Source organism: Lasioglossum baleicum, chromosome 7 (assembly GCF_051020765.1).
Source record: "Lasioglossum baleicum chromosome 7, iyLasBale1, whole genome shotgun sequence".
Classification (NCBI taxonomy): domain Eukaryota; kingdom Metazoa; phylum Arthropoda; class Insecta; order Hymenoptera; family Halictidae; genus Lasioglossum; species Lasioglossum baleicum.
Window position 1 is genome coordinate 11,492,191 of NC_134935.1, and position 12,406 is coordinate 11,504,596.

Genomic DNA, 12,406 nt, shown 5'->3' on the forward strand with positions numbered 1-12,406 from the left:
ATCAGTGATTCTATTACATTCTTCGATTGAGGACATCGTATTTATGCTAGTTGTCAAAATTTCAAGGACGCAGGAATTCCACTAACAGACGCGAAGGCAAGTTTACTAGCAAGAGAGATTTACAATTTTCTTTCCTCTTCTCTCGTGGAACGATTTTACACAAAGAATACATAAACCATGTGCAAACTTTCTACGGGCGGCCTATGGGAAAAAGGATTACAGCAAGTTCCGAAGGTGACCCGATGCACAGCGTAAAACAGCTGTTCATACGTTGTCATTTTGAACTAGGTCATCGGATAGGGGGGCCTGGTGGGACATTAACATAACTTCCACCTTATCAGAGCGGCACATAAATATTACCGAGTGCGGAGACACTCGGATAAGATACACGGGGGCCGTTCTATGTACGCGCGGCATTAAATAGACCAGAACAAGAAACGGCCTCTCGGAGGATCTTTTAAAAAGAGTCAATCGACCAATCGATGCGACACGCGACTGCAATCTACGCGGACGTTTCGAATCCTATTTATTTCTCCTAGCAATTAAGCCTCCGTCATGCGCACGGTGTTAAATTAACAACTGTCCTCTCGGAAAGAAGAAAAGACCAAAAAAAGAAAAATGGAGAAAAAACTCACTCATTCATGCGGCAAAAAACTTTCTCTCGTCAGTCCCGACGTTTCTTCCTGGGCGAACCGCATCGCCGTTTACAACGGTTTCGAAAAACCGTTTCGATGCGGGCCTGACCGCGGTAAAATTGGGTTCGAGTGCGTTCCGAGGGCCCCGTCACGCAGTTTCGCGTCGCGCGATGCACCGCGATCGCGAATCCCTGTCCAACTGACACGGCCGAGCGCTTTCTAAACGAAAGTATCGACAACCATTAAAGATCTACCGGCGTATTCCTTTTTTCCATCGTGTTTGTAACCGCATTCTCTTAGCGGGTACCGCAAGACCGGTATACATTTATCAGTTATCACGGAGGCGCGGGCACACGTTCATCCTCGCTCGAGGATATTCTGCACGGTCTACCACACCGTTGCCAGTCCCCAGCCTCTTTCTCTTTCTCTTCCTCTCTTTCTCCCTGACAGGGTCCGGAGGATCGAGAAAAGCTGTAGTTCAAGGCCTCAACCTTCTGACAGCGTCTGTGTACTTATATCCAGGTCGCAGTAGATCGTTTCTGCTAAGTATCCTGCGCGATCTGGTGCGCTTTAATTGGTTTCTAGGTGACCAAGTTTCTACCCGTGTGACTTTTACACAACTACACCGATCGTTAAAATTTTATTCTTTCAACGGTGGTCAATCTATTCGTAATGCTTACAATACCTATCGAGATGCTGTTGAAACGGTCTTCAGGTGACCAAGATTGTCCTCGTGAGTTTTACTCAATCTCTGGGTGGTCGAAAGTCCACTTTTAAACTGAAGTAAGTAATTCCATTTAATTATTCTAAGAAGCCTCATTTAATGGAACTTTATCACTAGAGAGAGAGAGACCGTGGATTTTATGAATTTATCATGAGAATGAGTAGATGCAGTTTAAAATAGGAAAAGAATTTAAATTACTGAAGGTAAAATACCAATTTTATTTGGCTTGTATTTCTCATAATTGGTGTAGCCAATTTTGCATAAAAGTCCACAGTCTGTATATGATCGAGGTGGCCTCTATATTTACGTTGCTCGTGAGTAATTTCAAACTTTATCAATCTCAACAGTAGACTAAGTACACTTGTAATCCCGAGGGAAACACAATACATACTACACCAATACTACTACTACTACAGTCGACTAGGAACTAGCTGAGTGATTAGAATCGATTTCTCGATTTTTATTGTACTGCTCGTGGAAGTTCGTGCAATCTATCAGAAAATGCTTTGATCTTGACACTCCACTGATTTAGATAGCAATCGAGGAGGTTGTAGCTGGAGGTTTGCAAAATCTATGTTTGTTGCTCCTTATTGTTTATTTCTATTCTATCATGTTGAAAAGGCTTCGAGTGGTCAAGATTGATCAGTCCCTCTGAAACATATCTGTCCTTGTAGATGTTTAAGAATTTCCTTTTGAAATCTCAGACGTATCTCTTAAAAATCTGTATTCCACGTAGAGGATTCTATGATCAGCCTATCAGTCCGAAGGACTTGAAAAAGAACTATAATCCAAGATTCGACCCGAAGATCTTGCTCCACATCCAGATCGGAATTGTTTCTTCGAGCCAGCTCGTGGAATCTGGCGCAGCTTAAATGGATTCCAGTTGAACAAGATCGATTATCGGATTCCAACCTTGGCTCGAGTCATCCTCAATCTTCTAGAACGTTCAACTTCTGCCCATCTCGCTACTGTACAATCAATATTATCCTCGGTTCTTCAAATTTGTTTTCGGTCCCCCTGTCCCCTCAGCGAGTTTGTGAAAACTCTTTTCAGGGGATTTTATATTCTTGTTGGCTCACCAGTTTCACCAAAGTAAGAAGTTCCTTTTTATGGACAGCTGCCAGAGTCTCCGGTAGACCAGATCCTAGAACAAGATTACTCTCTGTCTTCCAGATTTGGTCTCGGATTTGCTTTCTGTGACTTCTAACGAAGGCATTCCTCGGATTCTTGCATTCCACTTTATGAATCCTTTGGATCACCGGGTCCCCTTTGTGCAGTCTCTGCCATTCTTCTTGCGATTTTTATGCTTCCCAGCACCCACGCAGCGATGTCTAAATATAGATCATAAAATACAGATTCCCACTATCGTTATTACCGTCACGAATTATCGACGAGATCCTCTGTTCTTTATGTGCGTATCTCCTCGCGACCGTTTATTTTTTAGTGGAACTCCCGAGATTTTCAGAGTCGCACGATCATTGTGACTCGTTCAATCTTAGAAATCCACTTTCCGTTCACAGAGCGAAGTGACTCGGAGCCGTGGCGACCGGCACCGAGCGGTTTTTTTCACCGATGCTCGTTTTCAGTCTTGATTAGGTATCGCAACTTTCGCGCGTTTCCCACAGACCGGCGACGTCCTTGCCGGTTATTTCGCACTGTGCCGACACGCGAGCCGGTTGTTGCATAAAATCGCCAATTATTCGACAGAAAATATCGCGGGACGCATGTTGCGTAAAATCCTGGCGTACACTGTCGTCTAAAGGCGTTTCTACACTTCGACCTTCCTAATTGAACACCAAATACACAGGGTATTTCGAAAATTTGATGCAAGTGCATTGAGTTCTGCAGTATACTTATAATTAAACGGATTTTTATGCAAAATAAAAATTCTTATGCATTGATCGTAAGAAACATCAGCGAAGCAGAAAGTCCTTACTTCTTTAAAATCATTTTAGTAAGTTGAAAATTATAATTGGTGTTTGTAAGTTCTGTTAATCTTTTCACTGTTTTAAATTGTACCTACCCATTTTCAATGCACTATTTTCATCTTGTAGAAATTAGTAAAGAAAGAACGACAATGTCATTTGGTTCTTGTTTCTTAAAACTGATGCAGCCAATTTTCATTTTGCATAAAATTCCGCGATCTATTAAATACAAAATTTGTGAAACCGGTCGTTCAGTGTCAAACGAGAGGAAACAAAATTTGATTTGGTTCCAGTACCTCGTAAATGATGCAAAAAATATTTATTTTGCATAAAGATCCTCAGTCTAAGCTTGTGAAGACCGACTCATATCCAATCACAATAAACAGAAAAGATTAAAACACAACAGTTCATGAAACAGTGTAGAACTAGAAGTGAACGCCACAACTTCACACATCGAAACGCCACCGTGTCTATGAACGTTGGTGAACCTTCAACTAAACTAAACCAGAAGCACCGTTAAAAAAAACGTTCTAAATGACGGGTCGGCTCACAAGAACGTGTCCTTTCCGTTCGGCGAGTATCGAACCGCTATTTTCACTCGGCTCAATTATTAACGCGATTCCGTCCGCGGAAACCGTGACCGTCACCTTGCACCACTCGCGTCCGTTCGATCAGTGGGATCGATAGGTCATTGCGGAACGACCGTCCGGTTGCTCGCGGATATCACGCGATATCCAACGATCAAGGAAAATGACAGTGGACCGGTAGCCGCTCGGAGATTCCGTGTTCGCGAGTAACGGAGCGGATAGGCGGCGCGGATGCCCGGTGAAAGACAGAAAAGAAGGTTTACGGGAGTGCGCGATGTTACTCCCATGAGTACTGGAGCAGAACTGAGGTTCGCCACCTCGGGCCCGGGAGACAATGAGACCGATCGCGCGCGAGTTCCGCTTCCAAGGGGACCGAAAACCGAGCGGAATCCGGCCCCAGGCGGTTCCCTAATCGATCCTGCCGCGCCAAGATCATGGACCCTCCCTTCGCTCTAACGATGCGACGCTCGGTCTTCAGGGGTATGGTTGCGGCAACGGGCCTTAAAACATCAATAACCTACACAATTCTTTCCGGTGTAAAAAAATTATTAATATAAAATCGAATTGAGGCACTGTTGACAACATATCATGGTTTCGGGGGAAAAAATTTATCTTATATTCTTTTGTTCTAAAATAGCGACGTTACCGCCTACGGAACCGAATACGGTTTTTTAGGAGGCGCTCCGGGGCTTGACATCTAGGGTCCACGTCTTCTGACGAATAACAAAAAAGAATTTCGTTCGAATCTACATTTTTCAATTGAAAATCTATAGTATAATCCCTAAAGAAATGTAGGTGGAACAAAATACGCGTTGGTTGATCATAGTTACTTAAAAAATAGAGTTTCAAAAAAGTCGACATAATTTTGTCATTTCAATGTATTTCAGTATACTTGAGGAAAGCATTTTCAAGACTCCATGCTTTTAAAATACAATGAAAAATAGATTTTTAGGCCAGTTCGACCAAATTTGACATTCTCTGAACATTGGAAGGCAAACTCCGTCCCACATCGAGAGTTGAAACGAATTACCCGCGACTGCACATATTTCACTGTACCCTAACCGAACAGATGGCACAACGAACAAGGTTGCAGACCCAATTAGTTCGCAAGTAGCGTGTCCCGCTGTACGCCACCAGAAAAAATCAGTTACACTCTGTAGCTTCGGCTTGAATCTCGGAGGATCTGGTTTTCAGAAACGCTGCCGGCCGGAATGCGAGCTGTTTCGCGGCCCCCGCTCGTTTCCTAGAAGAAATAACGAGCGCGCATTTTTCGGCTCGCGAAAAACGAAGAGCAGAGACAAAAGTGTTCGGCACGACGTCGTCTGACCATGTTTGGCTAAAGTACTGATCCTTGGAATAGGCCGTGGTTAGCGGACGCAGAAACCTGATGCGCACCAGGACACAAATAACTTCTTTTCGGTTTGATCCCGAAATCATCCGGGAACTAGATCCTAAATATGTTCTCGATATCCGGACTTTCCCTGGTGAACGAGTTTTCTCAATCGGAGAAATGTTCATTTTTCATTTCTATATTCTTGAGCTCCATACACTATATTTCTTTGCGGTAAATTTCTTTAGCAAATTCTTCAACGATTGCCAAACAAGACCACGCAATTTAAACTAACTAGGTTCATTAATTTCGTTTAACAAAATTCTAGATAGATCTAGTAGACAAGATTTTGAAATTTTCGGTGGAAAACTCTGCCCCACGGGATCTTGCGTAGACCGATCGCTCGTGTATCGCATCCGGCTGTGACGCTACAATTTTTCCGCAGAGCTTTAAGAAAAGTCGGTTTCCATGGAGATGAGGCCGACGTATCTTTGCTATCTGGCGTTAGAGCCGCTCGTTCCCGATCAAACGGCCTGATACGATTCACAGGGAAAGATCGTAGGCTGTGCAGCGAACAATGAGCATTACGGGGACTCCAGCGTGAGATATTTTGCGGGGCCGTTCTTATTGTTGCTCTTCCGTTACACGACTTTTCTGGCGGGGAACAAGGACGGCCGTCCTCCGGCCCCGAGATGGCACAATGGGATCCGCGGACCCATGCAAAATGGAATCACCGTCAATTAACATTTCGCGCGCGACTTTCTCAGCCTGTCGTCCGGGTTAATCTTATTTCTTTCCAGTCTGTCTTCCCAGGCAGCGCGTGTCACGGATTTTCGCGCGCTCGTGTAACGTTTAGGCCTCGTTTAAGACATTTTGTCGGATCGGAGAAACTACAGTCACCTAATTTAATGTCAAACACCTTGTATCTTCATAGAGGTACATAGAAATGTTGTGCCCCCTATAATTATTTTAATAGGTTGACAGTAATGTATGGCTATTCGATTTATTTAGCCTTTATCCTATTTGAAACGGCCTTTAGTCTCGCCATAAATGCATAAAGCCCACAGTTTAATAATTATCGAATTACTTTCTTTATAAACAAACTGGATATATAGACAGTATAAAAATCCTAATATACATACTAATTTTCCAACAAGCTATCGGTGTCACCAACGAGCATCTTTATGTTTATTCAATAAGATAAATCTAACAAGAATCAAACAACGGAAAGCCCGATATTGACATACAATAGAAAACACAGAGATTCAGTTCTGAAAAATCAATTTTTCAGATCGTTTATCTACCGCATACTCCATTGTACCACATACTTAACGATAAGACACAATAACGGAATAACCTCTATGAGGTTTAATCACTCTTTCGCTTAATTACAAGAATTTTCTGATATACATATTTATCCTGGAGAGTTAGAATTCACAAACAGAACAGTTTGATGAATATCGCGCATCCATTTATAATTAAGACAAGCCATTGGTGTGCAGAAGTATGTAGGTACCGTTAGCAATTATACCTATGTTCCATCAAATATACATTGAATTAAATAATGGCTCATTGTTCATTTTATTAATAGGTCTAGAATAAGATTTTTCTAGTTTCATTATAGAGATCGAGGCTTTCCTGTACTTGCTAAATGTTTACAAGCTCATGTAGATAACTTTGCTCGCGGGTTCCGGGCGCTCTACAGTCGCACCGTGAAAACTCGTTCGAATGTTTCGCGCAGAGCGACGCAATTAATTCCGTTTCGTTGAATGCACGTCGTGCATCGATCCGTCGATCATTCACCGCGCCCACAGACTCCCGCCTGCAAATCAATTCGCTCGAAGGGACGAACAATTGTCCGAGTGTCGTCCTCTGTTCATGTTCCACGGTGCCCGCGACCCAGGACAATGTTTTCCCCGTCGTTTCTTATCGGGGACCGCATTAGAGAGGAACTCGTAGGAATGTTCCAGCCTGCGCCGCCTTCGAAGCTGCATTATTTATAAGGGATCGCGGATCGTCGTCGTCGCGATTGATTTCCACGACGCGATGGATATTTTCGTCCTCCCGAGCTTCGTTCCCTGCCCGGTGTGTGTATGTGTCTTCGATTTCTCGTACATTTCCACTAGGAAAAGGATTCCAGATTGCGGGACATCGAGCGAAATCAAACGACAATCACATCGAAGATTTATAGAATGCACGACGTTCCATAGATTATCAGTAGGATTTTATCTTTTTTCGAAGAAAGTAATTTTCAGTCTCATTCAGTCAACACGGACAGTTTTTATTTTGCATAACGATCCGCTATCTATAATTATCATTGCAGTCTCTGCTAGATAAAATATTTAAGTCACTGCTGAATCAAGCGTCAAGATTTTTAGAAGGTCATAGGAATAACTAAACGTTTACGCGAATTAAGAATGGTAGGTTCGAATTTAAGACGAAAGGATAAAGTATTAAAAATGTTTTTAGAAAAGCATATGTACGTATATCTTTCACGAGATCCTGCAGGCATTGTACTAACAAGTTTCTGTTTATGTTCTAGGGTAAGGCGTAGCAACACCGCAGCTTGCGGTTACGCTCACAAGGTCGTATTCAAGGATATTGTTTTCCCATTAGAAAGCTGTCATCCTGTAAGCCTGCCTGTCGGGGAATTCTGCAAGTTCCACAGTCTACATCTGGGTACATTTCATTTTCGTATCAGTTCTTTGAGACTTATTTTATACCATTATTACACTACGGATTTAAAAATACATTATAATTTTAAATGTATTATTTTAAAATCATTCAAGGAAGACAGAACTTCTTATTTAGCTCCCATTCTTCGTAATCGATACGGAACATTTTTATTCTGTTGTGGAAACTATTATGCAAATATACACTTTCAGAGACTGCTTTACAACAACATAAGTTAAATTTATATATTCTGTCAATGGTTCTGACGAATTAAAAAATTTACTTTTACGATCATCAGAAGCTACATATAGGATATAAAAATATTGTATGTTGGAATTTCGAGACAAACCTGCAACGTATACCCGTGATTTAGCCGTACTGAAGTATCGGTGTAGATCCTTCTCGTTGATCGATCCGTCGTCGGCAGCCTGGAGCCCGGTTTTATTTAACCAGTGCCTGGTAAAGTATTTCCTCATTAAAGCACCGTTAGAATGTTTTGCTGGCGATAATTAAGTAACGTTTTAGTGTACAGTTACGCCGTGAATTATTATTCGGTGAGTCGTTACGAGAAGTTCATTGTAATCCAATCACCTCAAAACCGCACACGACGTGCTATACCTGGTTTTCGAAGGAAGAGACCTGACATACTAGTTGCCATAATAGCTGTCCGTTCTACAAAACACACTCAACACTGTCGACACTTGGATGCTCGGAGTGGGTGAACATTTATTATGATTGTCTCTATATCTCAGCTCTTTTTCTTCAAAAACACACTCTACATTGCGCTTCACCATGCAATATAAAAACTCTTTCACTTTAAACCTTGATTTTCTATAAATAGAAATATTCTGTGTTAGGAACCTTTGCTGACGACAGAAGATGCAATGCCAGGCCTTGTCCGACGGGTCCCAGCGACAGCAGCCTTTCCTGCAGGATCTTGCACCGCAATCGTTGCAACGAACCCCGCGAGTCACCAAGAACGGATTCAGACAGCACGCGCAACGATTTTCCTCGACTGGGATCTGCTTCGCCTCTTCCTTCGATCCCCCAGACTTTCTGTAAAGTGGAATACAATGAACTGCAGCGATGACATTGTGATCGGAAGCCAAGTGTGAGTCATTCTTCCATATGAATCATTCATAGTCTACGATGTTTACTGATTAGTATTAAGTAACCGTGTCTGGCTATGGCAAGCCGATAGTTGGTCGTTAGTGTGTGGGTGGTATTTTCTTGTAGGTATTTATTATTCACCCCTCGGTGCTCGTTACTCATTAATTAGTGCACATTTTTCAGTTGGCCCTACCTGTTGTTCATATCTTCATAATCAGTGCTAGATGAAAATTTCCATTTTTGTGGAGTGTGGGTGTGCTTTTAAGTATTTATTGTATGCCTGTTACTTTCGTAGAATTTTAGGATTTGTTGGGATACTAGAAAGATCTATTATTACTATTACAGTAGAACCTATCGAGTGTTCGGATAATCGTATCCGAATGTACCTTCATTTAGTCAAGGTTCTACTGTATTTCATTGGGACTATTCATCTCTGTTTATTAGTTGTCGGTTTAGTTCGCTGATGTTTATTGGTACCTGCACTTCTTTACACTCTATTTGCTATTGACTAGTGCTGTTAGTACTTTAACATTGCCACCTGTTGCTTGCCATTCATCATCCTTCACAGACGTGCAGAAGCTAATGGAATGCTTGATACTGGACAAAACAATATTTTATAGAACAACTTCTAGTTATGTACGTTCCTCATTATCGTGCAGAATTAATTCAAGTATCATTCTGACGCAAAATTGACAAACGATGACTGAATTGCGGGTTTAATGCATTCATAACAAACACAGTGGAAATAAGTAACATGAAAAACTTAAGAAACATTTAAGAATATTTTTATAATATTCTCAATTGATTAAAATTAGTAAGAGAGGAAGTACGTTTTCATTTAACTCCCGTTGCTCGTAAATTTCCATGATTCTGTCGAATCTTCGTCATCGAAGGCATTTTGGGTTTGAAAGAAGGTACACCGATCTCGTGCGACAAAGTAAATCAAATTTATTCGAGGATCATCGTACAGCGACCGATCATTCAGTTATTTACAATGATCGCGTACAAACAATCACATCGTACATAACTGCACGAGCGCGTAACGCGACCACGTTCTAAATCGGAACTGTTAGGCTACACGCGCTGTAACTTCTGCTTGTAACCGAGCGCATGTAACACCGCGTTGCGCAATAACGGGTTTAAATAAATACACTTTCGAAATGCTTTCTTGTGTTTAATCCAGCCAACTTTCCTGGACCGCTCGGTTGCGCAATGGTTTCTGTAAGAAGACGTTTTCACGCACAGCCGCCGCGCCGTGCCGGTGAATAATAGACCCTAACACAGGGGAATTAGGTATTCAACTAATTTCTTCTGTGACGTTCACGATCATCTTCGAACTCTTACAATGATAATTTACGTCGTTTATTTAATAGCTTCTTATACATCGACGATTGATTTCAATGCAGTCGCTAGTCATTCATCAAGTCTTTTTACCGTCTACCGAGCTTATTGTTTGTTCACAACATTTGCATCCAAAACTGTATACATCTGCATGTAATTTTATCACGACAAAAAGCGTTCACTAAAAAGTTCCGAGCAAGTTTTTCCGCAATCTCTAACCTACTAACTGACCTACAATTCCTACCTCAAGTGTACAAGCGAATGATCTAACGCAAAACTGCCGCAAAGCCCCTATCGGGTATTATCTCTTAAGATATTCAATTTTCTTATTTCCTTCGCAATTAAATGTACATATTTTTCACAGTTTTCTCTTCCGGAAGTTATTAATAGGCACTTCAATGATTTCGCCAACTTAGAGTATGTCTATTCATAATTTTAGAAATTTATGTCGCATTTATTCACAAACCTTAAATATTGAAGTGAAACACAATCTTTTTGTTTTCTCCCTTTTTGAACAAAGAATTATTTCGACGAACGTTCCCGAGAAGAAAACGACGGGTTCCGATTAATTCGCTCGCAGGAGCGACACCCTTCGCTTCCGTTGCATTTGCGAAACGTCGCGACTATCATCCTTGACACGCCGACTTTTGTTCATTGTTCGCGGCGAACACTCGTGCGATTAATTATTCATACGGGTTCGACGGATTACGCGGTTAATAGCCGCGCTCGCTTGGACTCCCATCTCCCGGTGCGAGCATGATCGTAAACCGAGAACCAGGAAAGCGAGCTCCGTTTTCTCCTCGACGTTTCCTACTATTTTACACGCTTTGGTTGCGTTTTGGCCTGCTTTCGTCGCTGCTCCACGCATCTCACGCTTCTGAGATCGAAAGAGAGACTGTTTGTGAACGCCCGCAGTCACGCTGGATTATTAATCTCCACTTTCGATCGAGATACCGTTCTTCGAAAAATCGATCAGTTCAATTTTTTTGGAACTTCTCTTCGTAGGATAAAACTTATTAGCCTTTTAATGGAGCGACTATTCGATCATTTAGAACGACCTAACACGAGACAAATAAAATTATCGTAATCAAATATTTGTCACAATCAACGTAACCATTATGACACAATAAAGTGAAAAAATTATTTGTTGGATTCGCAAGGAAATGAAAAATTGTTGACAAGTGATGGATAACACGAATGACGTGTTAACTTCTTACCCAGTTAAAAGGTTAAGTAGAGACTGCTTAAAGATAATTAAACGTATTCAAATCTAAACGGAGTAGTCGGAGCCTGCAGATCTTTATGCAAATCAAAAATGTTAATTCATTATTCATTTCTTCTGCATGTGCATTTTGCAGTCCAATAATTATTTTACTTTCTGTATTGTAAATATTTTACGTGATCAATTATTTTCCACGAGCTGTGTGTGCATTTGCGATGACGTTATAGCGGTAGTAGATAACGCATTCTCGGAAGAAATAGCTTTTTTTACTCCTTGTGTACCTAGTAATTTTAATAGACCTTGCATCTACGTGCAAATATATGGTTTTAAGACAATGTAATTTTGTGTTGTATTCTTTGTCAACATACATAAATGCATAAAGATTCCGAGTCTGGTTGTGCAATCACCGTTTAGATTGTAATTTGCAAATTACACGTACACGTTCCCTCTGCCAGCATTTCCGTTGTTCACTAAGAAACTACATATTCTGAATGTAAAATCAACCATGTTATCAGCTCATTGTTTCATATGTATCTGTTTTTTGTTGAATTTGTTAACTAGATAACGGATTTTACGTTTCACGCTAGAACCACCAAGCACTAAATGCGACTAATGCACATTGGTTTATAACAATGACAAGATTGAATTCATTCACATTTTTTTTATTTATTGTTTATTTTAGTAGTTTGTGTGGTTTCTATGGCAATACGTGCTTCAATAAAGAAGTGAATAAAAATTTCTCACAAGAACATTTTTGTGATGTCTGTGATTGTAAAAGAAAAAATCAAGTCCAAGTAATTTTGACTTTTCCGGTAGTTCATAAATATTTTATCACTGCCCTGTTAAAAATTAATCAATG

The 12,406-nt window shown here is 41.1% G+C and overlaps 2 protein-coding genes across 9 annotated transcripts in view; one reads left to right on the forward strand and one right to left on the reverse strand.

Annotated features, from left to right (window-relative positions):
• The window catches only part of LOC143210260 (uncharacterized), a 63,487-nt gene that overhangs the window by 26,792 nt on the left and 24,289 nt on the right, over positions 1–12,406 (reverse strand). For 6 of the 8 annotated variants that reach the window (XM_076426956.1, XM_076426954.1, XM_076426953.1 and 3 more), the window contains exons 2-3: positions 8,736–8,930; positions 8,224–8,330 (exon numbers count right to left, since the gene is read on the reverse strand). In XM_076426956.1, coding sequence (XP_076283071.1) covers positions 8,224–8,330; positions 8,736–8,930 — 302 coding nt within the window. Of the gene's footprint in view, positions 1–635; positions 3,539–3,580; positions 4,633–8,223; positions 8,331–8,735; positions 8,931–12,406 lie in introns of those variants that run through there. The other 2 variants (XM_076426960.1, XM_076426961.1) reach the window with 2 other exon arrangements.
• The window catches only part of LOC143210265 (choline/ethanolamine transporter flvcr2a), a 65,665-nt gene continuing 62,104 nt past the window's right edge, over positions 8,846–12,406 (forward strand). The window contains exon 1 of the mRNA XM_076426981.1: positions 8,846–8,985. The gene's annotated coding sequence lies outside the window, so the exon portion shown is untranslated. The remainder of the gene's footprint in view (positions 8,986–12,406) is intronic.